Source organism: Aythya marila (genome assembly GCF_965140915.1).
Source record: "Aythya marila genome assembly, chromosome: 15".
Lineage (NCBI taxonomy): Eukaryota > Metazoa > Chordata > Aves > Anseriformes > Anatidae > Aythya > Aythya marila.
The window spans coordinates 14,377,471-14,405,127 of NC_139056.1; the positions used below are offsets into that span (position 1 = coordinate 14,377,471).

The 27,657-nt window shown below is 57.2% G+C and overlaps 1 protein-coding gene across 2 annotated transcripts; it reads right to left on the bottom strand.

Annotated features, from left to right (window-relative positions):
• Positions 1–1,284: 1,284 nt before the first annotated feature.
• MAP2K3 (mitogen-activated protein kinase kinase 3) lies at positions 1,285–26,979 on the bottom strand. 2 transcript variants are annotated; one of them, XM_082772328.1, is made up of 13 exons: positions 26,900–26,979; positions 12,850–12,882; positions 12,527–12,596; positions 11,271–11,319; positions 8,935–9,048; positions 8,489–8,608; positions 7,947–8,063; positions 7,663–7,714; positions 6,770–6,897; positions 6,079–6,156; positions 4,130–4,269; positions 3,308–3,353; positions 1,285–2,866 (listed from the first exon to the last, which is right to left on the bottom strand). In XM_082772328.1, exons 1-13 carry the CDS (start codon positions 26,913–26,915, stop codon positions 2,783–2,785), a joined length of 1,047 nt encoding a protein of 348 aa, XP_082628454.1. In that variant the 5' UTR covers positions 26,916–26,979; the 3' UTR covers positions 1,285–2,782. The 2 variants fall into 2 exon arrangements, with proteins under 2 accessions (XP_082628454.1, XP_082628455.1); XM_082772329.1 differs by lacking the exon at positions 26,900–26,979 and adding an exon at positions 16,765–17,103.
• Between the last annotated feature and the right edge of the window lie 678 nt (positions 26,980–27,657).

A 27,657-nucleotide genomic window follows, 5' to 3' on the forward strand; every position in this document is an offset into this window, starting at 1 on the left:
CTCCCCGTGCCGCAATTTGGGGTCGCTGCACCCTGGGCACCCCCCTCCCAATGCGTCCCCGTGTCCCCACTGCTCCCGGCCTCATCCTGCCCGGCCCCATAGCGGGTGGGGGACAGCTCCTAGGGCAGATATTTTGGGATGAAGCCCCATTTTCCCCCCCTTTTCCCCATCCCATTGCGCAGCGGCCACGCGAGGCGCAGCCCCACGGGAGCCCACGGGCGGCCGCTGGCCGCTGCCTCCCCCTCGCGGCGGCCCGGGGACGGTGCCCCCGGTCCCGGTGCCTGCTCCAGCCCTAAAAAGGGCCAGGGGAAAAAAAAAAAAAACACTGCCACCACCCCCCTCTGCTGTCCTGCGCTGCGCCCACCCATCCCAAACGGATGGAGCGATGAGGATGCTCCAAGGATTAAAAAAAAGGCACAAGGAGGTGGTTTGAGGGGTGATTTTATTGAAAAGGATGGGGTTGGATGGGTACAGACCGTTCTCAGACATATAGGGCTGGAGGGGCTTTCGCTGTGGTTAAAAACCTCTCCCACCTTGAAGCCAAGGTGGTGGCTCCCGGCCCCAGCCGATGGACGCGGAGCTGCTGTGTTTGTCTCCTCCACAGCTCCCAGCTTCATCAGCAGGATCCCAAGCCCACCCTCCAGGCATGGCCCAGTATCCGTAAGGGCAGATGTTCCCCTTCCCCAAAACACAGGAGTCAGGAGCGTGTCCGAGAGGAGAAAGGCAGCCAAAAATAAAAACCATGCAAAAAAATAAAATAAAATAATCGCCGTTCCCCCAAGCACCAAAAAAGGGTGAGGTAAGGAAAGGGATGGAAACAAGGAGAAAGGGGAAAACAAAAGCTCAACATCCAAACAAAAACAATCCAAAGTAAACAACTAAAAAAAAAAAAAATTACAATTGTACAAATTTGTACAGAAGCTGCAAAGCTGTCCTACCAAGCCAGCATCGGGGCGCTCAGCGAGTGCCGGGTGGTTTGCAGAGTGGGACCGAGGGGGGGCGTGGAGAACATCAATCAGCGTATATTATACAAAGAGGTGGGGTGGGGGTCAGGGTCAGCCCAAAGCTGAACAGGGTTCGTGCATCTCAACACCCCTGATGGTTTTTTTCAGGGCTGATCCCTCTCCCTGGGTGGACAAGACACTGGGGGAGAAGCTTTTCAGCAGGTGGAGGACCCCAAAAAGGAGGGAAATGCACCCTAAAATCCAGGCCTCCAGGGCAGGGATTTTAGGAAAAACGTTTTTAAAAGAGTCGCTTAAAAAATAGATGCATTTCTTTAAAAAAAAAAAAAAAAAAAATCTTAGGCCGGGGTCTCTTCTAGAAGTCTTCCCCACCACCCCAAATTTAGCCAGAAAATTGCTAGCCATTTCACCAAAACTGCTAGCCACACAGACATTCACACATTCGTCACTGATTTTTAAAAATATATAATATATAGAGCACGCGCACATACACCCACACAAATATATATTAGAAAAGGAAAAAAAATCCCTCTGAAAACTCAATCTATCAAAAAAAAAAAAAAATCCACAGCCGGTGCGTTTGTCCTGTGACCACGTACAGTAGAAGACAGAAATCCCTTTTGCTCCCGTAGCTCCTCGCAGGCTGCTGAGGCTGGGGGAGCAGGGAAACACATCAGGTTTTCACAGTGGATTTGCTAGCGGAGAAGAAACCGCTCCTCCCTCCTCCCCCACAGAAGGGCTTTTTTTTTTTTTTAATTTATAGCAAGTTAGGTTAAAACTAGGAAACACGTTACGAAGTCCATCATGTATAGACAGAAAATGTACAACTGGCAGCAGCCCCCGTGCAAGTCGTTGGGTTTGGGGTTTTGGCTGACATCCCAGTGGGCAGCCACAGGGCTCGAAGGCAGCTCGGGATGCAAAGGTGGCAGCAGGGCCTCCGAAACGAGGGGTGTCACAGTGCGAGGTCTTACACGAGCCCGGGCTGGGAAGGGAGATGGAGCAGCATCCTCTCCGGCCGAGGAGCTGGGGAAGGCAGAGGCAGAGGGTGGTGTTGGATGGTTTCTGACCCCACATCCTCCAAAACTGAGGCTGGAGGCAGCCACCAGGGTCCCACTCGTCCACCCCGTCCCCTGGGGACGCAGAGCATGGTGTGGCTCATCCAAAAATGTTTCCCCCTCCACCTTCAAGGGGCGGCTGGATGGAGGCGGTGAGGGGGTGGGAAGGGGGTGCCAGGTCTGGTGCTGCACTGAAGGGTCGAACCAGGCATTAAAACGGCTTCTTGTGGGAACAGCGGTGTACCCAGGGAGCTGTGGAGCCTCCTAAAAAGCTGCCCAGGAGCCTTGGGGCAGAGAGGCAGGCACAGAAGGGACACAGTTTGGGGACGGGGCTTGGGGCAGGGCAGACGAGGAGTGCGAAAGCACAGAATGTTTTCTCTCTGCCCTCCCCAGTCAGCAAGAGGGAAGAAAGGTAAAAAAAACTCTGTGCCTGTTGTGCCAGGAGTGATGACAGCCGGTGCCTGGCCCCACTCAGGTACCATGGGCACCATCCCCTTGTGGTGGGGGACGTGCCTGGCACCCCAAGGATGCTCCCCAGCCTTCAGTTGTGGTGGCTTAGTCGGGAAGGTGTCGGCTTCAGAAGGCTCCTCCTGGGGGATTTCAGTTACGGGGCAAAGAGAAAAGAGACTGCAAGGGCGGCCAGGCCCGGAGACGCCCGTGGGTGGGGGAAATGTGATCTGTGCAAACCACCACTGACTCGAGTCCTCGTCGGCTGTGCTGCAGGGATGCCGGGTGGAGGGGACTGCAGAAGCCGTGAGCTTTGAGTTAGGAGTCTTCCCCGAGGATCTCTGTCACGAAGGAGGCCATGTCAGTCTCTTTGGTGTCGTGCAAGGTAAAGAAGGGGTGTTCCTGCCAACGAGAACCGAGACAACGTCAGTCACATCTCAGGATATACCAGCCCAAAAGCAGCCCCCGGGGGATGTCACACAAATGGGCAGGGGGACACCAGCGTCCTCCCCAGGCTCCCGTGGACACCATCCCTCAGCACAAAGCTTAACGCTTCCAGGTTTGGCATTTCTGGGTTTAACCCCACCCAGGCAACCAATTTTTGAGGTTGTTTGCCTAAAGCCAACAAGAGCAGATAGGAGAGAGGGAGAAAGCACTTAGAAGCTGACCTTAACACCCCTGAATTCTGCACACCCTTCCACTTTAGCCATGCTACGCCCACCCCACTATGTGCCTGAAAATCACCCCCACCCACCCCCTGTTGTTCTGTTTTGCTAGGGCCCTTTATCCCAAAAAATGTTTCAGAAGTGAGACCGAGGCCAGCAGAAACAGCTCCGCACTTACCATAAGTTCTAAATAGTTCATTCGCTCAGCAGGGTTCTTCCTTAAGCTGGAAAGAAAGAAAAAAAAAAAAAAAAAAAAAAAAACACAAGAGAAAGGCTGTAGGATCTTTTTTCTCTCTTTTTTTTTTTTTTTTCTTCCCCTCACACCCTCGCCTCTGCATGGGGTCAATGGGATGGGATCTCCACTACCCAGGCACCACAACTCCTTCCCAAGCAGCTCTGAACCATGCAGCCCTACAGAGCGGCCAGAGAGGGAACTGCAAAAAAAATGAGTGAGGGTTTTACCACGGAGGGGACAAGCCAAGCAGCACACAGCCTTGCTCTTGTCCCCAAGACCAGGGAAGGAGGGGAGAGGCTTCCCTGCAGCCGGCAGGCTGGGCAGAGCACCTCAAGGCTCGCTGGAGCCCTGGCACCTCCCCGAGGGGCTCAGAGCACGCCAGGAGCAGGGGACACCCCGAGGGGAGCAGCTCTCCAGCTGCGGTGCCCACAAAACCACGGGTCAGCTCTCACCCGGTGGCACCCAGACACTGCCAGGGGGTTTGTTCTCGTTTCATTGCCGCTTTGCCAGAAACCACCACGATTTCAGCAGCGCCAATGGTGAAAGGGGAAGAGAAACCTCTGCACCTTCCAGCAGCCGGGGTGAGTCAGGACGAGAGCAAAACCCGCTGGGGCTGAGCTTCCTGCCGTGGCCGAATGCCAGCTTGGTACAGGGAGGGAGAACCGGGCTCCAAAGCTGGACAAACCCAGCCCCACGCCTCGCTCCAGCCCCTGCAGACCCTTTCAGGCAGGTCGGGGGAAGCCACAAACCCTCCTGGAGACTCACCACTGCGCCGTGAAGTCCACAAACTCCTTGGAGAAGCGGTCGGCAGGCAGCTGGGGCGACGGCTCCTCCACCACTTGCTTGAGCTGCTGGAAGGGGGTGCCCCAGGACTCGTACGGGAAGCGGAGAATGGCCAGCTCGATCTGGGGACAGGGACAGGCCGACGTGAGACATCGGGGTCACCTCCACCCCACACAGCCCGCCGCCTCAGAGGCTGCAGCAAGCTCAGATTCAGAATGAAAACCCTCTTTCCTTACCAACAGTTCTCAATTTGGGTCATGCTACCTTTTTTTTTTTTTCCTCCTTTTTAAATACAAAAACCCAGAGGCCAAAAATACTTCCTTTTGAGGCCTGCTCAGCAAATTAATGCATTTACAGGAAGCAGACAAAGATATGTAAAATGGGATTAGTTTAAAAGATAGCAGCAGCGCGCACACCATGTCTGCGCTGGCTTCTCACCAGAAACTGGCCTCTGGGCTTCAGGGTGCTGCATGAGCACAAAAAATATCCACGAACCCAAAAAAAAGTGCTAGAACATCATTTAGGAAGACTGCTGCCAAACCACTTCAGCTACTGGGTCCTTGGTACGAGTCAGCCCTGCTCCATCACCCACTCCAGCAGGAAAAAGCCCTTCACAGCTCCTGGGCATCTCCTGCCAAAGGTCAGCTCCTGTCTGGAGATGGACAGCAAAGCCTGGCAGGGCAGGACAGGATGGGAGGGATGAGAAATGTGCAGGGATGTGGGACAGAGCCAGGGGCCCCCATCTGGGGAACTCAGCTGCTGGAGAACTGAATGAAGCCAGCAGCCCGGAAAGGCCTGGATTAGCCCCGCACCTCAACAGCCCTAAATTTGGCCAGTCTGAAATCAATCACACCCCTCCAGAAATAAAACAACAGGAAGCCAGCCCAGGAGGAAGGCATTAAAGGGAATCAGGTCAGGGCTCCTTTCAGCTGCAGGCTGGCAGGCTTTCAGCAAGGTCCCCTCTCCCATCCAGCACTGGAAAGGTTCAGAGATGTCGTCATTGACACAATCTCCCATCCCACAGCTTCCTGCATCTCGGAGGAAAGCCGGAGCTGATTACATTCCCAGCCTGCTTCACAGCTGGCCAGCCAGCCCAGCTCCACATGGCACGGGGGTACCAAGAAGAGGGGGCTCGGGTTTGGCACCCCGGACAAGACCAGCCAGGGAAGAGAGAATATTTGCCAAAAGATCTGTGCAGCACACCCAAATGCCTGGATGCAGCGCCCAAAACAAAGGTCACAGCTAAGAGGGTGCAAGAAAAATTAATGAAAATAATCTAGCCCCAGAGAGAGAATCTCCTGGAAAGCAAGAGAAGCGTTCTCAGGCAGCATCCCCTTAAAGCCAACAGCTGGGATTTCCTTTGCCTTCCAGTGCCAGGCGATTTCAGCTGTTTTGGAGGTAGATCCACCATCCTGTGCAGCTGCGATTTTGGAACTCAGAGCATTTCCCCTTTCTGTGGGCTGCTGCAAGCTACCCCGGAGGCGGGACTGCTGCAGGCCATGCACATCACCCCTTGGGGGGCAGGCGAATTCATCGTGATCCTCCTACCAGGCACAGCTAATACAGGAGGGGTGTGCTTGCAGGAAGGCTGCGAGCCAGCCACAGAGAACCCTGCTCCTTGTAACCAGCTCTGCCGACCACCTCTCCAGCCAGTATGAGGGGAACTGCAAAGCAAAGCCTTGCAGGTGGCTTTAAAAGCCAGGTTGGGGGATGCCCACAAAAGCCCAGTGGCCCTGAGTGCAAAGGGAACCACAACCCCTCTGTGCCCTGGTTATCTGCTCGTGCCCTGAGCTGTTACACTCAGAATTCAGCCCCGTTTAGCAGGGTTAAAAGCCTCAGACCCCACAGCCTGCAGCAGGGTGGGAGCCCCCCGGCACAGACCCCATCCCACCCCTGCATTGCAGGGCGCTGGCCTCAGCCCGCTGCCTTACCATGGTGATCCCCAGACTCCAGACATCCGACTTCACGTTGTAGCCCTTCTGGTTCAGCTCAGGATTTATTCTTTCTGGCTGTAAGAGCAAAATGGAAGATATTACGACTCTGTCTCGTTTTCCCAGCGCAAACCACACGCAGCAGAGCTCTGGCTCCAAAGCCCAGGCTGGGTGGATTCCCCTGGGTCACGTCCCCACGAAGGCAGGGCTTGAGGTTAAATCTACGAGCACCGATGAAAGCCATGTATTGTTCCACACAAACCCCACAAATGCTCCCTTCCAGCTCCTGAGCGTGACTCCTAACATCCCTGCCCCAGGAGCACAAGCTACCCACACACACCGCGGACGGCAGAGGGAAATTCACACTGACTTGAGAGCAAGGAATGAAATGACCCTGCCAAGAAAAGCCTCAGCATTTTCTAACCAAGAAGAGCAGCCCGTCCAACCACCACAACCAGCACCAGCCAGGCTTTCACCCTTCTGGGAAGGGAAGGTGGCAAAGGGAGAGCCTGCTGCAGGATTAACACAAACAGGAGGGTTTACAGGGAGGGTGATCCCTTCCTTGGAGGATCCTGCTGGATCAGGAAGCCCAGAGCGCTCCGTAATGGTTTCTATCTCAGGACAGAGGGGAACATGGACTGATTTTTAAGAGCAGCCTCTTTGGGCCAAGGCTGGATGGCTCCCCACTTACAGCCATGTACGGTTTGCAGCCAGCATCCATGGTCTTTGCGACTGAATCCACCAAGTAGCCGCTGATCCCGAAGTCACACATCTTCACGTGTCCCTCCTTGTTGATGAGCACGTTGGAAGGCTTCACGTCTAAAAGAGAGAACACGAGAGAGCAGATGGGGCCTCTGCAGAGGTAGCGCAGAGCCTGGGACAACACAGGGAGGGAGGGGACCAGGGAATGGAGACAAAACCCCATGATGTTTTTACCAAAGTAAAGGTTCATAGGCAGAACTGTAACCCTGCCCTCCAGGCAGAGCAGGCCTGGAGATCAAAAGATCCTTACACAGATGAAATAAAATGCTGAGGAGCTAATACCCTGCTCCTTAGGGGGCATTTATACACCCAGCAGAGCCTTGAAAGTTCAACCCCTATCAAGTTCTCAGGACAGCTTGTCTCATGCTCATCATGAGCCGTCCACAAGGAGCTACATTAAGATGAAGAACAGGGCCTGGGTGTTATGATTGTGTTACGATTCCCATCCATGATTTGCAAGGTCTCCTTCAGCTCTCACCTTGCCAGAACTACTCAGCCAGGAAGTGTATGGGATTTTGTCCCCAAGAGCTGCCTGCAACGCATTTCTGTGCTCAGAGAGGGCCAGAGATGTCCACAGAAGTACAGGCAGTGAGGAAGTTGGTCATTATATTCAACCTTTCATCCAGAAAGGATGAAGAAAACAACATCATGCAAGGAGATGCATGAAAAATACATCACAGAAAAAGGCCTTGGGCATCCAGGTCTGCCCACCACGTTCCCAAGTGCCACCAAACACCCCTGCAGGGGCCCCAGAGGCACAATCCATGTGATTTATAAGGTTAGCACTCCAACCACACCACACGAATCCCAGCCAGCACCTACCTCTATGGATTACGGACAGCTTACTGTGCAGATGCTCCAGAGCCCGTACAATCTGGTGACAAACAGAGCAGGAGAGAACTGTTAGACACACGCAGCACCAGCATTTCACTGTGAACACACCACCCATTTCTAAACGCTGCGTGTCTGAGCAGAGGACTCAGACAGGCTGCATTCAACCCCCATGAGTGCAAAACCCAGCACAAAGTTACATGTGAGGGGTGGCACGCATCACTGCAAGGCCTGGGGGGAGCACAAAACCACGTATGAACCCAAAAGGCACTCACAGACACGGCCATTTTCCCCAAAATGTCTTCAGGGATGGTTTTCTTCTTCTCTAGTACTTTCTTGTAGAATTTATCTAGGGAGGTGTCCATGAGCTCCATGCAGATCCACACGTCGCCCTGCAGATAGAGAGAAAGCAGCTGAGTGGGAATTCCCTAGAAAACCCCAGGAGCTGAAGGGAGTGGTGGGGACAGACAAACAGACCCTGCCCCTTCCACCTGGGGCAAACCGAGCTCCCCAGGCACCAGCACGCTGCCTCCACACCAGGCACGATGGGCACAGACGTTCAGGTACCACCAAAACTGCCTGCAACAGCCTCCCTAGCAGGGTCTCCCTGAAATCCAGCCCAGCCAACGACAACATGGGGACAAAAGGGACCTGCTGCACGCTGCCTGGAGGAGGCAGGAGTTCAATTTTGCTGCATCTCAAAGAGACCAGCTTGGCTAAAGAAAGCCAAGGTGGCTTGAGACAGTTTTGTGCCATTGGAGATCTCGCCCGGCCCCAAGGTGCTGTGCAGCCCAGCAGTTTCCCACCAGCCCAGTACCTCTCGGAAGAGGGCTCCGTAGAAGGTGACGGTGTAGAAGCAGTCGACCGTCCTCATGGAGATATCCAAGTCCATCAACAGCCTCTTTTGCTCCTGCGTGTTCACAGTCGCTCGAATCCTCTGAGACAAACATATTTTAAAAAAAAAAAAAAAAAGAAGGTTTTGATGTAGGTGGAGTTTTACAGCCAGTAGCACCCTCAGGAGATGCCCAGATTCCCTCTTCCAGGCAGCTCCTTAAGGGATGACACCACCTAAGCCCAGGGCTCCACACTTGGATTTCAAAACCTGCTTTGATGGAGCCACACCAAGCTGCACAGGGACACCAGAGGCTGCCAAAATCAGCATCCCTCTAACCTCCCGCACCTCTCTGTCCCCAGCAGAGCCTCTCTGCTGCCCTGGAGCTTCACGTCCCAACCTCCAGCCCTCTGGCAGGCATCTGGGCTCACCTTCACGGCCATGATGGTGCCGCTCTGCGCGTGCCGCACTTTCTCCACCACTCCGTAAGCCCCACGGCCCAGCTCCGAAATCGTCACCAGGTCATCAGCTTCCACCTCGAAGTTCTACAGGAAGAGACATTAAAAAAAAAAGAAATCAGACATGGGCGTGCTCATCTCCAAAGGCAAAATTCCAAGCTTGCATCTCTCCCATGCAGAGCACTCCCAAATGATGGTGCCTACAGGATTCCAGCAGCTCTAGGCACCAGGCTTGGAGGAGATGGATGCATTTTTCACTCTGTTGAGCCCCCAAACTCACCAGGGCTCACTGAATTCTCCCTCTGAAGCTAGAGATCAGGAGTTTCATCCTTTCAGCCAGGGCACGTTGCCCCTGGAAACAGCTCCAGCAGTTGGTGCTGGTCTGCCTGCTCAGGATGACCACCCCAAGGGTATTTCTGCTGTGAACAACCTGCAGGGTTTCAGCAGCTCCCAGGCAGCTACTGGGATTCAGGATCGGCACCAGATCCCAGTGCCCAGTGGGGCATCCCTGCCTGCCCCCGTGTGACCACAAGCACACCCACGTGCCCGACAGCACCCAGCTTGTGCAAAGCTGCTCTCAGACAGGGTGGCACACGCCACAACCCAATTCCCAGCATCGGGCAGCTCAGGTTGTGCCTGCTTTCAGCCCTGCCATCAGATAGCAGCCAGCAAGGCACAGCATGAGCTAGCACCAAGAAAAGAGCTCAGGCAGTGCAATGACCTGAACTTCATTTCCAGCTGGAAAAAGACAAACCCCCAGTGTTCAGGCAGCAGGGAGCGAGCGAGGCTGTGCGCAACCCCCAGACAAGTTTCCCTAACCACGCGTTACCCTGTAATTGCCTGCGCCGCTGGGCAGGGCATAAACTGCTCGAGTGAGCCACGGGCTATTTTGGGAGGCTGCATTCATCGCTCCTAATAAGTTACAGACCTCCTTTCAACCAGGAGGAACTTCAGCCAGCCTGCGAGTCTTCCTCCGGTCCCGGGGAAGAAAAATAATACCAGGATGCCCAAGTGACCCAGCAGCCACAAAGGATGGGAAAAGCGCACGCCGCGTCGGAAACACCACCCACGAGCTACACCCCGGGCAGAAGGGAGGCAGAACTCGCTGCTGGGGGGCCAAAATGGGAGCTGGGGCTGCCAGGCTGGTGGCTAGCCAGCTCCCCCGCCACGCTGGCCACGGGGCGGCCGGCAGCAAGCAGCATTTATGCGAGCCAGATGTGGCTGGCAGGCGGCCGAGGCAAGGAGCAGGAGAGGTCTGGGGTTGAGCTCAGCGGTGAGATATGCGCTGCCTGGCACGGGAAGGTGCCAGCTCTGTCCTGGGCAGGATGGTGCATACAGGGATGTGGGGACCCTACAATCTCCCCCCCAGTATCCCGCTGGCCTGGGCAGAAGCATGGTACAGGCTCGCTGCTCCTGCAGCAGCCTCCAGGAAGGATCCCGTGGTGCTTTTCAGGACACGCGTTGTGCAGTTGTTCCAGGTTATTGTTGTGTGTTGGTTTTTCCTGGCATTTACCCACAGGCTTCCCCAGAAGCTGGTAGTTCCCAGCACACTCCAGGAACCAAGACGGCCCTGCCCAGGGGCAGAGGCGATGCTCCAACACCATCAGCATCCCCCCTGCTGCATCCCTCACCCCCTGCCCTGCAGAGATGCAGGACACCACCTGCACAGATCAGATGGACCTGAGCTCATCCTCCACCCCATGACCCAAACCTTCCTCCATCCTACATCGTGTCCCTCCAGTGCCCAGATCAGACCCCTCCTGCAAATACCAGAGCCACCAGAGCAGGCAGAGCACAGCTGCTGAATCCCTTGGAGAAAGGCACGGCAGGGACAGCAGCCAGCACGGAGAGCTGTCCCCACGCTGCAGCACGCTCCCAGCGCACACGCTGTGCCCAGGCTGCCACACGGAGCCTCTCTCCCCGAGCTATTAATACACAACAGCTAGAAAACAACAAGGGCCGTGGGGCTGTGCCCTGGATCTAACCCAAGCTGCCTCCTCTCTCCCTTTCCCCTCCATCCCAGCTCTCCCCAGACCCTAAAGCCTTGCACCGAGGGGCCCCGATGGTGCCCACGGAGCGAGCTGCTCAGCCTGGGAGGGAAGCAGCTAGGCGCAGGGCTGACCTGAGGCACCACCCTGTATTTTTAGCTCACTCACAAACAGCCTTCTGCAGCCCCAGGAGAGCCCGTAACAAGAGAATGAAATAAAAGAGCAGCAGTGGCTGTTTCTAGCAGCTCTTTTTTTTTTTTTTTTTTTTAAATCAGGTCTCTCAAATTGGAAGAAGCAAAAAGAAACCGCGTCAGCACGTACCTTATCTCCGATGGTGATGAACGTCCTGGAGTCCAGGTTCCTCGGGGGCCTGCAAGGAAAAAGAGAGAGAGAAAGTCAGAGGAAAGCACAGCTCCGTGGTCCCCCTTCTGCAGGGCCAGGTTTTGTGTTCCTTCCAGCGCTTTCATCCACTGCTTTCCACCATGCCTTGTTGTTACGGGCTCAGATCAGCCCCCTCCAAACGCTCACAAAGGCTTTCATCGTGCGAACACCACCCACAAAGCATTTGCTAAACGCAGCCAGAGAGAACCCCGGGCAGTCAGCGAGGTGAGGCGTGCATCGAACCAGCAGGCTCCGAAACCATCCCCGCTCGGGAGGTGAGCCCACGGATCCCCGACTGATCCCACGAGCTGTTCCCGTGGCAGAGCGGCTCGGCTGTCATGTTTTGACAGGCAGGTGTTGTAACAGGACAGCCACGTAGCCCGAAACACACGCCTAGGGAACAACAGGTAATTCCTCAGCCGTGAGTCATTTGTGTACACTCCACGGCCTGTTCCAGGCAGCCTGGCATGCGGAGCAGCCAGCATTTCACAGGGTCACGCTTTGCACAACAGCACGCTGGCAAAAAAAAAAAAAGTCTTCCCTTACGGCTTTTTCCCCATCGTTGCCCACTTCCCACTACTGGTAGCAGGGTGCTTTTGGAGCAGACTTTAGCCTTTTGTCCCTCGTGCTTCGCTTCCGTGCTTTCCCCAGCTGTGAGCGTGTCGGATTGGAAATTGAGCAATTTGTTTTAGCCTCCTGTTTAGCTCCCGTCAGAGCGATGCAGAGAGCTCCAGCTTCAAGGAAGTGCTCAGGCTCATGGCAAAAGCCTTGCACTGAGCAAATATTTGCATTGCACCTCGAGAAGTGCAGAGAAAAGGGATCACAGGCACCTGGCAGCAGCCTCTACAGGAGTGCTCTGGGCGTGCAAGCACCCTGCAGGCTCCAGGCGGACACCTTTGCCAGGGGAAATTCAGAGATATGAAGCCACGGGGGAAGGAGGTGGCTGCTGCGTGCATGCCAGGCTGCACGGCACTAACGGGGGACTTCCCCAGCTCCCAGATCTGCCCTATCTGGGCTTTTAGGGGTGAAATTTCCCCCTCGGAGGATTTCACTGCTCTCCCAGAGCTGCCGAGGGTCTCTGGAAAGGGCTCCTGGTACAAGCAGGGCTGAGCGGCGGAGGTGCAGCCCGTGGTGTTTGGGAAGAGCATCACAGAGCAGGAATTTCAGCTGCCTGCTTTTCGTCAAACCCCACTTACGTTGTGTTGGCAACGGGCTGCTTGATGGGGACACATGTTATCCTCAGCTCCCGCTTCTTCTTGCTTTTCACTGGAAGAGAAGACGCACACGTGAGCAACTGGCATTTTTATTTCTCTGCCTTCAAGCATCCTCCTACCCACAGCCCCCCGGCCCGGGGGTGCACAGAAACCCTTTTCCTGGCCTCACACCTTGCACTGCTCCTCAGCCATCCCAAAAGCGCCTGTTAACCCCCTGTGGCCATTAAGGGTTCCTCCTCTTTGGGGATTTTAATTGCACGGGTTTAGGGGATGGGCTGAAGCTGCTGTTCCTGCTGGGCACTCACCTGGTTTGTGCGGCTCCAAGGATCCCTTGGAATCTGGAAGAGAGCAGAGAGACACGGGGTCAGTTTTGGTGCTCCAGAGCAGCAGGCACAAAGCACGCACCCCTCACAGCCCCGTGTACCATCCGAGGAACACGCCAGGAGGACAGAGGGGTGCTGGCACCCAGCCCCATCCCGGCTTGACCAGCCACAAGAGGTCCCCACGCCACCAGCCCTGACCCAAGCTCTGCTGCCCCAGCTCCTGTGCTCCCCACCAGGCCGGTTTGGGATGCACAAACCCATTTCTTAGGGTGTTTACAGCCCCACAAAGCCTGCTGCATATGGGATGGTATAGGACAGATCCATCACGGCCACAGAAGCAGGCAGGGAAGTGGCCAGGCCAGCTCTGCTCCACGCCGACAGCAGGACAGAGGCCACCAGACCACAAGCAAGCCAAGCAGTAACTAACCCCCACCCCAAATGGGGACACCCCCACGTGCCACCAAGGGAAAATAGCACAAAACCAGGCAGGAGCTGGCTGCATCAGTGCTGCCAGACACAAATCCAGGCCCGGTCTGCATGGGCTGAGAGCTGGGAGAAGGCCAGGCCCGTCAGGAGCAGCCCTCAGGATGCTCTCCTGCCCAGCTCCAAACAGCACAAGGAGATGGGCCTGAAATGAAAAGGAGCCCAAAATGGGATGGCCAGAGCCCTGCTTTGCTGCCCTGATCCCCTGCAGGGACAAGGGGCCTGGGGAGCTGCGTGAGAAGCAGCCCCACAAGGTGGGCTCTGAGCACGGGGCGAGCTTGTGCCCGGCTCCTTGTGGCCTCGTGCAGGCTCCCTGCCATGAGGAACGGCTCCTGGGACAAAGTCCAGCGCTTCCAACGCTGCTGGGAAAGGGAGGGGAGAGGCGAGGAGCTGGGAGCTGGGCAGGAAGGAGGGGAGATGCTCCTGGACGCATCCTGCCCTGCCAGGGGGGCACCACGGGCGGGCAGCTTCAGCCCGGCTGCTCTGCACCAAACCCATCCTGCTGGGCTGGAAACGGGTCCCGGAAAGCTGACCCAGTCCTGGCAATCATGGGGTTTGATCACTGGTTCACAAACCCGTGAGGTTTCCCTTTCCAACCCCGCACCCGGCCGGGCTGGCAGAGGGAGCTATAAATATCCCCGTGCACCCACTGAGGACACTGCAAAAATACCTGGTTGAGCAACGCCGGGAGCAAACACAAAACGGAGCCAAAGGAAAGCTGACATCCCCGTGTTCAGGCACCGCCTTCCCTCCCTGCAGCCACCCCCAGAGCCAAAACCCGGGGGCTGCAGCATCCTCCTGCAGCCAGGGGGTGGGAGAGCCCAGGGGGCACAGGCTCCCATCCCACCCAGCGTGCTGCATTTAGCACATGGCTCAGAGATGCAGGCAGCAATCCAGGGATGCTGAGCTGCTGAACACCCACCCGGCCAACCCTGCACCTCCTGCTCAGCCAAAAAAAAAACAGGACAGGGCGAACCAAACGCCTGCAATCCCGTGTCAGACCCCCCCAGCCACCTTCTGCCTGGCGGAGGGCGCAGCCACCAGCCAGACCTTCGCAGGAAGCCCTGAAACAACCCCCATACACACACACACACCCCATCCCGGCTGGTATTTTGCTTAATCTGTTTGCTCTCCTTCTCCCCAATCGCCATAGTAACCCCAGCAGGAGCACAATGCTCCCTCTGTGCTGCCCGCTCCCCCGACAGCCCCGCTTGCAGCGCGCTGACTCACGCGGGGTCACCAACGCAGCAGCCCCAAGGCTGTGGTGTCAGCCCTGATGGAGCCCCAGGAGCTGGCAGGAGGCGTCTTGGGGTCAAGAATCGATGCAGAGCCTTGTGCCCGTAGCAGGGTTTGAGAGCACGGGTGGAAGGGTCAGCACGGGATGGGGAGATCCCCGCTGCAAAGTCCCCGTGCGCCGTGCTGGAAAACCACATCGCGTCTCCTTGCATCGGTTGTACCCCGTGAAACAGAATTAGGGAGCCACAGAGCTCACACCCTCCCCTTCCCCCTGCTCGTGCCCAGCCCCTAAAAACATTCCCAGCTCCAGAAAGCACCGCTGACACCACGCTCTGCCCAGGCTGCTCACGGGGATGGAAAACCCAGCTCAACCCATGCCAGCAGGAATAAAATCACAGCCTGCTTGGGGCTGTCCCCACTGTCACCGCTGTCCCCAGCACACTGCCCAGTGTCACCCCCAAAGCTGGTGGCAGCCCCAGAGCAGGACGCCCGGTGCCAGAGGAACAAACAAGCAGTGGGACGAGCACGGCACGACCTTGCAATTCAATCCCTTCTGCCCTGAGCAGGTCCCAGGGCAGCATCTGCTGTCGGCCCCCGCAGGCGGCTGCTCTCAGCTCCCTGTCACCTGCCAGGCTCTCAGCAGCTCGCCCCCAAATTTGGGACCCCACGGGAGAGCTGCTGGGGACAGGGGGACGCTTTCTGTCACCTGCAAGTCCTGGGGATGCGCCAGCTTGTACCAGGGCATGGGGCTCTTGCAAGAGTCACCCACTGCTCACGGTGACCTCAGATCGCTTCCACAGCAGCCAAATGGGGATGGGGCAACCTGGGGGCACGACCCCATTAATCCCAACCCCGTTACCCCCAGCCCAAGCCGAAAACATGTCTGAAAAGCCAAAAGCACGGGTCACACAGCACCGTGCATGCACCCGGGCTGGGGAAAATGAGCTGACCGAAGTTCCTAGCGCAGCCCAGCTCGTAGCCCACGTGACGCCGCAGGCACGTAACTGCATCCTTTATGCTAAGAAAGGCACCATTTCCTCCTAAAGAAAGAAAAAAAGGCTTTTTCCCCCCCCCCCCCCTCATGCCACAGCCCGCACCAGCTAAGACCGGACACATTCATTTCCTGGAACTGCTCAATTCAACGCTGAAATCCTCCTCCTCCTCCTCCCCAACCTCAGCCCCGTCCCGCTGCACCTCTCCCCGGGAGGTTTGGCCTTCCCACTCCGCCGGCGTGGGTGGAGAGGAGCGAACAGGACAACCTAAAGAACTGCAAATAAAGCTATTTGCCTGAGCTGACCTTTGAAATCAAACCTCTCCGAGCCTTCCCTGCGCTCCAGGTGAAGTCCTGGAACACGGACGGACCTGCCGGGTGCAGGGGCTGCACAGTGGGGTTAGTGCTGGGGAAAGAATTTGGGGGACCCCAAATTCCCCTCGACCTGCAAATAGGAGTCAAACACTGCTGGGGAAAACGTTTTGGGGAATCGGGGGGCACCCTCGACCTGCAGATGGGAGCCAAACGCTGCAGAAAAGGCGCAGGGCTGCAGGGTGGGTCCCAGCCTGGCTGCAAAGGAAAGGCCAAAAGAAAAAGAAAAAAAAAAAAAAAAAAGGAAAAAAAAAGGATCCTCAAAAGGAAATAAAAAATAGAGGCAGGGTGCAACAAAGCAGAGAGGGGAATTTGGCTGCTTGGGTCACGGGAGTGGAAAAAGCTCCCTGTGTAAGCGGAAAAGCAGCGCTCAACCTGCCGAGAGCCATCACTCATCAGCCTGCAGAGGGGCTGCTGCAAGCCACCGCCGCCCTGCGCCCAGCACTTCTGCAAAAAGAGAAAGAGAAAAACCCAGGCAGGCTGGAAGAGAAGCCCCCACCGGCTGCAACGGGTGTGTAAAGGCTGCTGGAAAGCCCTGGGAACACCACCAGAAGAGGGACAGGCTCCTTCCCGGAGCTCTGCTGGATTTCTGCTAAGATGCCAGCACTCCAACCCCGTGCAAAACATGCAAGTTTCCAGAGCTTTAAAAATAGATCCCGAGCTGCACATGCAGAACCCCCCTTCCCGAGCGAGCAGAGGGGAGAAAAACTCCATGGAGGGACCCCAGAAAAGTTCCACCGTTCCCTTTTGGCACCTCAAGCAGCCGTTCGGTCGCCCCCCACTCCGGCACGTGCTTTGGAAATTGCAACACCTACCTTGCCTCTTGTCCATGGCTTCCCAGAAATGAAGAACAGAAACGGGCACGCCTGGCGGAAGGGAGGGATGGGGGAGCCGGAGGAGGGAGGGAAAAAAAAAAAGCCCGTGGGATCCGCTGCAGGGGCCTTTTGGCGAGCACCACGGCTTACCCTCGGTGGGGCTGCATGCTCGGAAGGTGCCAGCAGCCCCCTTTTTGGGGTCCCCGCTGCGTGCCGGGGGTCCACGAGCCGGCGAGCGGCCGGGGGAGGCTGGGGGGGATGGCGCCGGCAGCGCCGCGTCCCCGCATGGGCAGCTGCTGAGGTTGGCCGGTCTCAGCTCGGGTTACACTTGAAAGCTCAACAGTTGTAAAAAAAAAAAAAAAAAAAAAAAAAAAAAAAAAATGCAGCGGGCGAAATAACCGCTGACGTCAACAGGAAGCTGGGGGGGAGCCAGCGCCGGGAGCCATCGAGGCGCAGGGCTCCCGCGGCGCATCCCCCGGGGGACGCCTCGGAGCCCAGCTCCCCTCTGCCATCTCGATCCCACTCCCCAGGATAAAAATCCAAGGGTGTGAGGCTCGTAAAGGTGCTGCCATGGGCTGGGTGGGTTCTGTGGGGGAGCAGCAGCGATCCTGCCATCCTGAGCCCCCCATCGGTGCAGAGCTTTGCACGGTGATGGCTGCAGCTCCATGCAGGAGCACAAAACACCAGGGTACAGGGGATGTAAGTGCTCGGGGGGGGCTCAAATACATGGCCCTGAGCACCCACGCTCAGCCCTTTGGCACCCAGGGAGTGCCAGGCAGCACGAGGTCGGATTTCTTCGCGCTGCAGGTGCCCGGCTAATTGCTTTGCCACTGACAACCATTCCCACAACAAATAGTGCGAAGCTTGTTCCATCACAACGCCGGCTCCCAGCTCGGCAGCTATTCCAGGCTGACAACTGAGACGGCATCTCCGCTGGCCAAGTCCAAGCTGCCGCCTGGATTCGGCTGGGAAATAGCAAAGGAGAAGGACGGAGGCGTGGAAAAAAATCACCCCCAGCTCCGCCAACACGTGCGAGAATCGTGGCCGAGCCTCGCTGCTCTCCCCTCTTCTGCCCGGGTGGGGTTTGGAGAAGCCAGCAACAACATCCCTGACCAAATCCGAACAGGTTGCAGCTTTGTTTTCAGCTTCCCTGGCAGCCTGGGGGGCAGATGCTGCAGCAGCTCCTTCACCTTCCCCTAATTATAGCAAACGTGCCTCCGCCGCGCGGGCTGCGCCACCCCGCGCGCATTTGCAGGCAGAAAAGTCAGAGGTCGAGGTAAAAGCGCATACCAACCTAATGAGCGCCTCCGATTTTAAATAGTGTTTATACAAGCCCCAGAAGGACTGCGGAAGATATTTTCCTCGGCAGCATTTCCACTCCCCGGGTATGGTTTCAAGCCGAGCTCATCGGCACAGAAGGGATGCTGGCACACAAGAGCTGTCCCCCAGCCCTACAGCAACGTCCCCGTCCCACACAGGGGATGCTCCAAGGATCCCTACAGCCCCTCGTGGAGCCCGTGCTGCCTCAGCACATCCCAAATGCTAATAAATGCTATTTTTTTTTGGAGCCAGACCCATCTTTTTGCAGGTCCCGGGGCCACCAGCCCCGCTGCTGGGCTCTGAGCGGCCGAACCTCGCACGCCGGGCAGCTGCCGCCGCTCCCTGCCAGGCTTCAATGAGGGGAAGAGCACACCCTGAAAAACAGCAATGAGCTCAGGCAGCAGCCTGCCAGCACCAGGCCCTCTCCCCACCCTTCCCCTGCCCACCCGCGGCCTCTCCGAGGGCTGGATGAGGCCGGGGGCACCGGGAGGGGATGCACCGGGCTGGCAGCGGGGACCCAGGACCCTGCAAAACCCCATGGGCAGGACCACAGCCCCGATCCCAACCTGGAAGCTCTGTGACAGCTCTGCTTTTAAGCAAAACCTTGGAATAAAATCCGATAGGAAAGGGATCAGGGGCATCTTTCTGCTCCCATCACTCCAGCAGAGCAGGATGGCCTGCGAGCACTGCGAGCGCCCAGTACCCCAAAACAGGGAGGGATTTGGGGACGGGGACACCAGCTGAAGCCACCACAGCGGTGACACCCCAGCTGCCAGCCCTGGGCTGCCAGGCACACCCCAGCTCCGTGCAGCAGCCAGATAACAGCCCGGCCAGCCCGCTGGCTCTGCTGCAGCTTCGGGAGGATGTCACCGCCCAGTTACGCTCCAGTTGGATTTTTAAGGTTACCTGCATCACCCTAAGGGATGGGGGAAAGCAAAAAACATCCACATTTCATTTTATGCTTTGTTCCCTGATGGCAGCTCGGTGTTCTGCAACACGGGGGGCTCTGCAGACAGGCTCCGTGCTGGGAAACCCACAGGAGCAGAGCCCAGGGGAGCGTCGGAGCAGCGGCCAGCTGGCACGGCACCGTGGCATTATCGGACACGCTGCACCATGCCAAAAACTGCACAGCTGTACAGCAGGACCTGTGCAAAAAACCTCTGCCCACCTCTTCGGAGCAGGCACGGGGCCAGGCAGAGCATCCTGCAGGGCTGCAGGCTCACATCCATCGCTCAGGATGGATTTTTTTCCCCCAAAAAAAATAAAAAGCAGTGGCAGAGGCTACACTTCTCGGAGCTCGCCGTGCAGGCAACCACGAGCCACCTCCGGGAGCAGCACGGTGCTGGCGTGCTGCCACGAGAAAAAGGGCTGGGAGCAACCCCAGCGACTTCACGGGCAGGAGGAGAGGAAAAAGGAGATGGTGCTTCGAGAAAAGCCAGGAGGGAGAGGCAGAACTGCTGCCACCAACTCTGCTGCTGCTCTGGTTCCTGAGCCCTTCCTACCCGGCTCGATGCAATTTCAAGTACCTCCAGTTAGCCACAAAACCCTGTAAAGTTGGTAAAAGGGCAAAGTATTGCCTCTTTCTGCTTTTAATGCAGAGTCTTAATGACTAAAAATAAATAAATAGAAATAAAAATTGCTTCTTTAGCTTCCTGCCATCCTCCCTCCGATTTATTTCGGGTGGGGAAAGAGGGATTTCATCCCGGCAAATGACACGGGTACCTGGGCTGAAAGTGGAATTTGTGGGGGGAAAAAGTAATAATTAATAATAATAATAATAATTAGGAAGTGCTCAATGTCTGCAGCTGCCTGCTCCGGGAGGGGGACAGAAGGAAAGGGAGCAGCGGGAGTGATGCCACCCGCGGGGACTGCGGGTCACAGCTCCCCGCTGAGTCAGGCCCAGGTGCACCACGAGGGCTGTGAGCTGGCTGCAGGTGCTGCAAACTCAGCTCGGGGTCCGTGAGTCAGAACAGGTCTGTCTGTCCGTCCATCACCACCAGCAGCTCGACTGAGGCAGGGCTGGGAGCACCACAAGACCCAGATTTGGCTCTCCGGTGCCCAAACCCGCGCTCACGTCTGAAGACGCACGGGGATTTCTGCCTCGCCACCCTCACCTGCTGCCTTTGACCACGTTTCTCCCCCCGGTTACATCCATGCACGCGCTTTTCCGAGCTGAGAGGGAGGAAAAGAGCAAATTGGGGTGCTGCAAAGAGGCAAAACCCACCCCGTGATGGGGGAACCTCGGGCTTCGGCGAGGCGAGAGGGTGGAAACCGCCGCAGACAGCAGGACCCGCAGCCACCACCTCGCAGCCTCTGCCCCAGCCCTACAAACACCACCGGGGACAGACTGACCCATGCATCCTAACCCATGTCCAGCTGCTGCCTGAGGCCAGCCCCAGCCGCTCAGCAGCTCAGGAAGTTAAGATTTTATATAAAAAAAAGCGCAGCACGCTTGCTAAGCCCCACATTTTTGCAGAAGTCGCCCGCAACCATTTCTCCTTTGCTCCTCCAAACTCCCCCGCTGCAAAGCATCACCCCCACGGACTCTCAGCAGCTCCACACCACAAAAAAAAACCTTCCACGTGCCCAGCACCCACAGGGCATCTCTGGCTGATGCCCAGCTCGGGCAGCGTTTCCCCACCGCAGCCCCACGTGGCAGCCCCTGCGCAGGAAGGGCACAGCCTCGCTCGCCTGCTTCCGTTTCGCTGGGGTTTATTTAGGTTTTTTTTTTTGCTGTGCCCTCCTCGCCCCCTGCTCAGGAATCGCTTATTCACACCGCACTGCGAGGTTTTTGAGGCTGGGTGGAAATGAGCCCAGCGGGTTTTTGCTCTCGGAGGTGGTTTGAGACATCCCGGGAAGGCAGCAGGCTCCGCAGAGGCTGTCCCGACACATCCGGCTCACGTCCCCGGGGCAGGAGCAGGCAGTGACTCAGTGCCGCCCAGCCTGCAGCTCGCAGCTTTTCCTGGGGCACGCTGAGAGCTTCCAAGAATCATTTCCATTTACAAAACAACGAGAAAAATGAAGAGAAAAAAAAAAATCCCCTTTTAGCCCCAAAGGGCAAGGCTCAAATCAGCGTTTTTTGGGGGGAAAAGGGTGGCGCGCTGCAGGGCAGAGCATGAAATGGAGCAGAAAGGAGCTGGAAGGAGAGGTGCAAGAGGTGAAACCTGCTCGAGATAAGGGGAAGGCACGCGCTGGCTGCCGGCCCCGTGGCTGCCGCTCACGGCTTCCCTCGGCGAGCTGTGCCTGTAAAACCCCACGGGGAAACCCACGATTACCGAAGGCGAAATTCTTTGGGGATCCAGAAATGAAGGGCGAAGCGTTGCAGCAGCCTGGAATGTACACGGAGAGATCTCACCGACGGGAGAGGTGCCGGAGGAAAAGCTGAGTGGCCGCCTGGTTCCTCAGCAAAGCTCAAGCGAGGCTGATAAAGAACTTGGATTAAAATGCACCCGCAATTTCCAGAGGTGCCTCCTCCAGACACCGCTTTGCTCGTTGCCCAGGCATCCTCCACCAAGCCAGGCAGTGGCAGGGTGAATTAATACCTGCAAAAAGCTGCTGGTGGGCAAGAAATCAGCCTCTGCGGAGCCCAGGAGGACAACCCCAGCCGTCCACCAGCTCCTGCTGCTCACCATCAGCCCCCCGGTGCGCGGAGCTAAAGGTGCTCAAAGCCGAGCATCCGCAGGGATCGACAAAAAACGCAGCCAGAACAGGTTGCAGAGGCTTTTCTGGGTGTAAACACGGGGTTTTACAGACAGGTGTGGAGCGTGGCTGGGTCTGCCACCTCGCTGCTCCTTTACCAGGTGCTCAGGAGGAGGCAAAGAGCAGCCCTGGCAGCGGGTCCATTCATTTTCACCCCAAGCTCAGTTTGGCAGCATTTCAGGAGAGAAACCAAGCCGTCCGCGGCGGCAGGGGATTTTTAACTCTGCAGAGCAGCTTTCTTAAAAAGCCTCGCTGCCGAACACATCCGGCTCTTGCAGAAAGAGCCACGTCACTTTTAGGGACGAGCTGCACGGGGCAGCCCACGGCATGCAGCACCGTGGGCAGGGGACAGCCCTCACCCGTCCGCTCCTTTCCAAGCAGGGCCAAGCCTCCCCTTCCCCAGCGCAGCAAGATCTCTGTCCTACAGCAGGGAATGCCTCCCCCACACACCGTATTTGCTCTTTGCTACCTTTAATAGGAAAAAAAAACGGTGCTACTGAGCTGTGGGCAGCAGGAGATGGCACTGGCTCGGGCTGCAGGTGCTAAGAGCAGGACGGGTGGCCAAGGCAGGGGGGCTTTCCTGCAAGATTTGGGCTAAGAGGGAATTTTTATGCACAGGACTGTGGTACCTAACCAACCTGCGAGCACAGGCACGCCAAACCTTTCTAGATAACCCCGTGCTCCCCTAAATAACCCCAATCCACCCTATGTGTCTGGGATCCATCAGCTGCGCTACCACCCCCTTAGCACCCTCCCTTCCCATCCCTCATCTGCACGAGGTCGTGCACCACGGACCCAACTCACTCCAGGGCAGGGAGGAGCAGGGGACCCCCAGGACGAGCCCCTCCAGCCCCAAAGCAGCAGCAGCAGCAGCAGGCTCCCTGCTTCCAGACCTGGCCGTGCTGGTTGCAAACCATTTTCCGAGCACACGTCCGCCCGCGGCCCCGGCAGGAAGCGGCACCGGTGTCACAACCACCCCGGGGCAGAAGCACTCGGCTGGGGCACTGCTGCTGCCCTTGCCAAGCTCTCCCGACCTGCAAATGCTGCTGCAGCACTTGGAGAAGGAAAAGGGGGCACAGCCTGAGCTGGAGAAGTGGTGCCCCCAGCTAATTGCGCCCAACATTTCGCCCTCTCGCCACTCAGCGCCTCTGGAGAGGCACCGGCAGGACCCAACGCCAGCTGCAGGTTTTGTTTGCTGGAAATCTGAGACCTCCGGCTGAACAAAAAGCAGTAATTAAAAAGCTTTACCTTTCCTAAAATACACCAAAACGTCCGGCACTACCACGGCAGGGGGGCAGCCCGCAGCCAGGGTCAAACCGTGCGGCTCCTGGCACGGATGGATGCGGGACGAAGGCACCAGGCTCAGCCCCACGCAGCGTTTTTGGGCACGTCAACCCCACCAAACCACAGCACAGGTTAGCAGCCCCTGCTGGAAACTGTTTGTACCAAAAAGAGGCTTCCTCCTTTCCAAAAGGAGGGTGGTTTTTTTGTTTTTTTTGTTTTTTTGTTTTTTTTAATTATTTTTTCGTGGCGCTGTAGGGGGCAGGAAGGGTGGATGCTCTGCAAACAATTTCTGGTTAAGTTTTGTCTCCTCCTCATCCTGCCTCCTCTCCCACTCGTGGGATGTTTTTAAAGGAAATTTATCCCTTAAAAAAAAAATAAATAAAAAATAAGCATTTCACTTGAGAGGATGCAAACCTGGCTCAGAGCACGGGACAGATCCCCTTTGGCAGTGACCCTGCTGCAGCCTGGAGGGGACGGATCCCCCCCAGCTCCTCCTTTTCCATGCTGAGAGCTCCCAAAGGAGCTGTGCTGGTGTTGTACCCACCTGTTTTGGGGACAGACACTCAGATGGGGATGAAAAGGCCGTGAGGAGATGGAGCATCTCCCAGGATGGGGAAAAAAGAACACAAACTTCCAGTTCCCACCATAAAAAATCCTCTCTGCTGCCTCAAAATCCCTGGCTAGGACTCGACCTGCACTGCAGAGTTTTGTCAGCAAGCAGCTGTGGGTAAATGGAGCTCCGTATGCACCCACAAGCAGTCCTGAGTCACGTCCGTAAAACCCCAAACTTTTTGTTGGGCGAGTAAAATTACCCCCAGACAACACAAGTTCCTCTCCTGGCTCTCCCCCCAGCGAGTGGCCCCGCCACCGTTAGCCCAGTGAAAGCAATCCTCTGACAAAAACCCCACGTCCTCAGCCCCAAAATCACCGGGACACGACACCTGGGTACTAATGGAGAAGCCCCACATTGCACGCACGGATTCTCTACAGCAGAAACCAGATTTGGGGCCAGGTTTGTGCTCAAAGCAACCCCTGGCTCAGCCCCACACTGCAGCCCGGGCCTGGGGAATGAAAGCAGCCGCCTTCCAGGGCGGTGGTAGCGGGTGACAAGCAGGAGAGCAGCCTTTGGGGCTGCCAAAGCACAGCTCAGCTCAATATTTATCACCTCCAGTGTGATGTTCTGTGGGTGCAAAGCAAAACCCTGGCTCTGTGGGTTCAGAGCTGAGAGCCCCCACACTAACCATGCACCGAGGGCACCGGTCACGCTGCCAGCCCCAAGGAAACACAACGAGGTGGTGGTTTCGGGCAGCAGATCCCATCCAGGCACCTGCCAAACCCTCCTGGAGGAAAATCTCTTGGCTAAGGGGAAGGATGCGCTCTCAAAGCGTGTCCACGTGTGGAGCTGCCCCTCGCAGAGCTCTCCAAATGGGCACAGGCAGCACCACAGCTCCACGCACAATTCCCTCCTGTCCTGACACCAAGCTGGGAAAATGGAGCTGGACGGAGCGCTGGGGGCCTGAGGCAACCCGTAAATCTATCAATAAACAGGCAACCAAAGATGCAAAATAAGATTTTGCATATTCGGGCAACCATCAGGCTCGACGGCGCGAGGTAACGCAAGTGAAGGTTTCCCACACACACAGCCCTCACCCCACGAGATAATTCGGATCAAGCCGGCAGCGGGAAGAGGAAGAAAGGCGAAATCCTTCCTGAGCTTCCCTAATCCCCGCCAGGTGTTTATCTCAGAAGCTATGTTTAGCACCGCGCGGGGAAAAAGGCTCCGGCCCGGCACCATTCCTATCCCGCGTGTCACGGGCGGCCACGCGCATCCCCAAAAACTCCGGAGGCAGGAGACAGCCCCGTGACTAAGCCAAGGTGACGGCAGCCGAGTTTTTGCGCGCATCGGTCACGGGCACGGCCAACCTGCGAGCCACGAGGCAGCCGTCTCCATTCATTGCCCCCATCACCTCCAGCAGGAGCACGAAGCCACCTGAATCTCCCGGGATAAATTCTAGGCTACATCCAGCAGAAGCACCAAAGCCACCCGAATTTCCCAAGTTAAATTTCAGCAGGAGTCTAAAGCCACCCGAATCACCCAGGTTAAGTTCTGGGCTACATCCAGCAGCAGCCCAAAGCCACCTAAATTTCCCCGAGTTAAATTCCAAGTTTCAGCCAGCGGGAGCCCGAAGCCACTTGAATCTCCCGGGTTAAATTCCGGGCTACATCCAGCAGGAGCCCAAAACCACCTGATTTTTTTTCCATATATTAAATTCTGGGCTGTATCCAGCAGGAGCCCAAAGCCACCTGAGTTTCCCAGGATAAATTCCGGGCTGCAGCTCACTCTCAGCCCACCAACAGCCCCAAAAGAGCAGCACACAACCGGCAAACCCTCCCCAGGAGCCAGCACATTTCAGGCAAAACCCAAACCGAGCCAAATCTCAGCAGCCAGCAGGGCACGAGAAGCGGGCACGAGAACACACACGCACAGCACCACGACCCCACGAGCAAAGCAGCCCCCCAAAACCCTCCCCGAGCTCACCTCGGCTCTCCATCCAGGCAGACAGACCCCAGGCGAGGTGTGGGCACGGCGGGGCTCCCCACAGCCTTTTTATGAACCCCGTTGCAACCCCGCAGCCGGGGCAGGCGGGAGGGAGGCATGCGCTCGTACCCGTGAGTCAGCAGCTCCGCTCGGCGCACCGTAAATCGCCGCTGATTCACACCCCGCTTACACAGCAAACAGGAAACTCAGGTCCACATTCCCTCCGTTTAAGACACGGAGCGTACAGAGGAGGAGGAAAAAAAAAAAAAAAAAAAAAAAAAAAAAAAAAGCCCCCAAAAAAATCAAAAGTCACGCCGAGGTGCGCTCATCTGCTCACATGGCTCCTGACTTCGAGTTTCCAGCGCATCACCGCTGCGGAGAGGAAAGCCCCGCGACTTCCACGCCGGCGGCACGAGCTCCACGGACGGGTCCCTGCTGCCCTCGGGGACGCGGTGGCACCGCCGGGTCCCACGGGTGGCACCGTCACCCACGGTGCCACCCACGGTCATGGGGGGCTCCCCAGGGACCCCCTCGGGCTGCCCCCAGCCACGCACGGCGCTCACCGAACCACCCCAACCAGCGTTGAAAGAGAGGCGATTTGGGGCCATTTCTTCCAGAATAGGGTCAGCTTGTTGCTATTTTTTTTTTTTTTTTTGCTATTTCCCAGCTCTACCAAACTCGCTTTTTTTTTTTTTTTTTTTTTTAATTTATCACCGTGCTGCACACACAGAGCCATTCACCCCTTACCTCCCCCCCATCCCATTATGACCCCACGACCCCCAACCCCCTTTTTGGGGTTTGGGGATTTTTTTTTTTTCCCCAGCTGGACCAAAATCATCCTTTTTTTAAAAAAAATTATCAACATGTTGCAAGCACAGAACCCTTCACCCCTTACTCCCCCTCCACCCCCTTACGACCCCACGACCCCTTAATACCCCTTTTTAGGGTTTGGGGATTTTTTTTTTTCCCAGCTGGACCAAAATCACCATTTTTTTTCAAAAAAAATTATCAACATGCTGCACACCCACGGCGCTTCACCACTTGTCCCCACGGTCCTCCCCTACACCCCAACCCCCCCCTACACCCCCCCTACACCCCAAAACCCCCCTAAAACCCCTTTTACACCCCATTTACACCCCTTTACACCCCCTGACCCCACGCCCCCCAGCCGGGCTGTGCCCGCAGAACGGCGTGGGCTGCCTGCAGCCCGGGAACGGAGGAAAAAAGAAGAGGGTCCCAGGGTCCCTATATCGGTCCTGGGGTCCCCATATCCCCCCCTGTCCCCTGTCCTACCTCTGGGCACGGACATGGCTGGCGGCGGCCCCGCAGCGCCCGGGCAGAGCGCGGCGCCCGGCGGAGTCCGGCCCAGCGAGGCGGGCGGCGGAGGAAGAACAGCGAAAGGCGGGGCCCGGCCGGCGGAGCCCCGCCCACTCGCCTGCCGAAGCCCCGCTCCGATTGGTTGAATTGGTTGAGGGGGCGGGGTTATCTCGCCGCCCACCCTCGCGGGGGGAGTTTTATGGTTCACGGGCACGGTGGGCGGGGAGCGGTGACGCGGGCGGGGGGGAAAAACGTGGCTGCCCCGGGGGTGCGGTGACTCACAGCATCCCCGCGGCCCATCCGCGCGTTTTCCCCCTTTCCACGTCTCTCCCTTCCCCGCACGACCCCCCCCGTGCTCGGGGCTGGGCACACGCCACCCCCATGGCAAGGGGAAGCAGGGCAAGCCACCCGCCTGGGCTCCCCAAAAAATCCCGCTTGCCCCCCCTCAGGGCTCCCTGCTGGGGCAGGAGGGGTGCAGGGATGCAGGGATGCAGGGCTCAGCCCGGCCAGGAGCTGAGAAAAACCCACAGGCACGCTCCATGAAGCTGCCACCATGCCTGGGGAGCGTCCTGCTGCAGGACATTCAGCAACACCCCCAGCCTTGCACCCACACCCTTGCACCCTTGCTCCATCCTCGGCGACGTGGGGCACCCAGGGCTCTCCCCAACCCCTGGAAGGGGCACCCAAGGCTCTCCCCAATCCCTCGTCGCACCCCGGAGGAGAATCACCCACAT

What these genes read in the sequence shown, in the direction of transcription:
- MAP2K3 (XM_082772328.1), bottom strand. An exon ending in CAGCCCGTTGCCAACACAAC is followed by an intron (nt 11,320 to 12,526) that starts GTAAGTGGGGTT and finishes TTTTCCTTGCAG; the next exon opens with GCCCCCGAGGAACCTGGACT. An exon ending in TGGGGAAAATGGCCGTGTCT is followed by an intron (nt 7,715 to 7,946) that starts GTGAGTGCCTTT and finishes GTTTGTCACCAG; the next exon opens with ATTGTACGGGCTCTGGAGCA.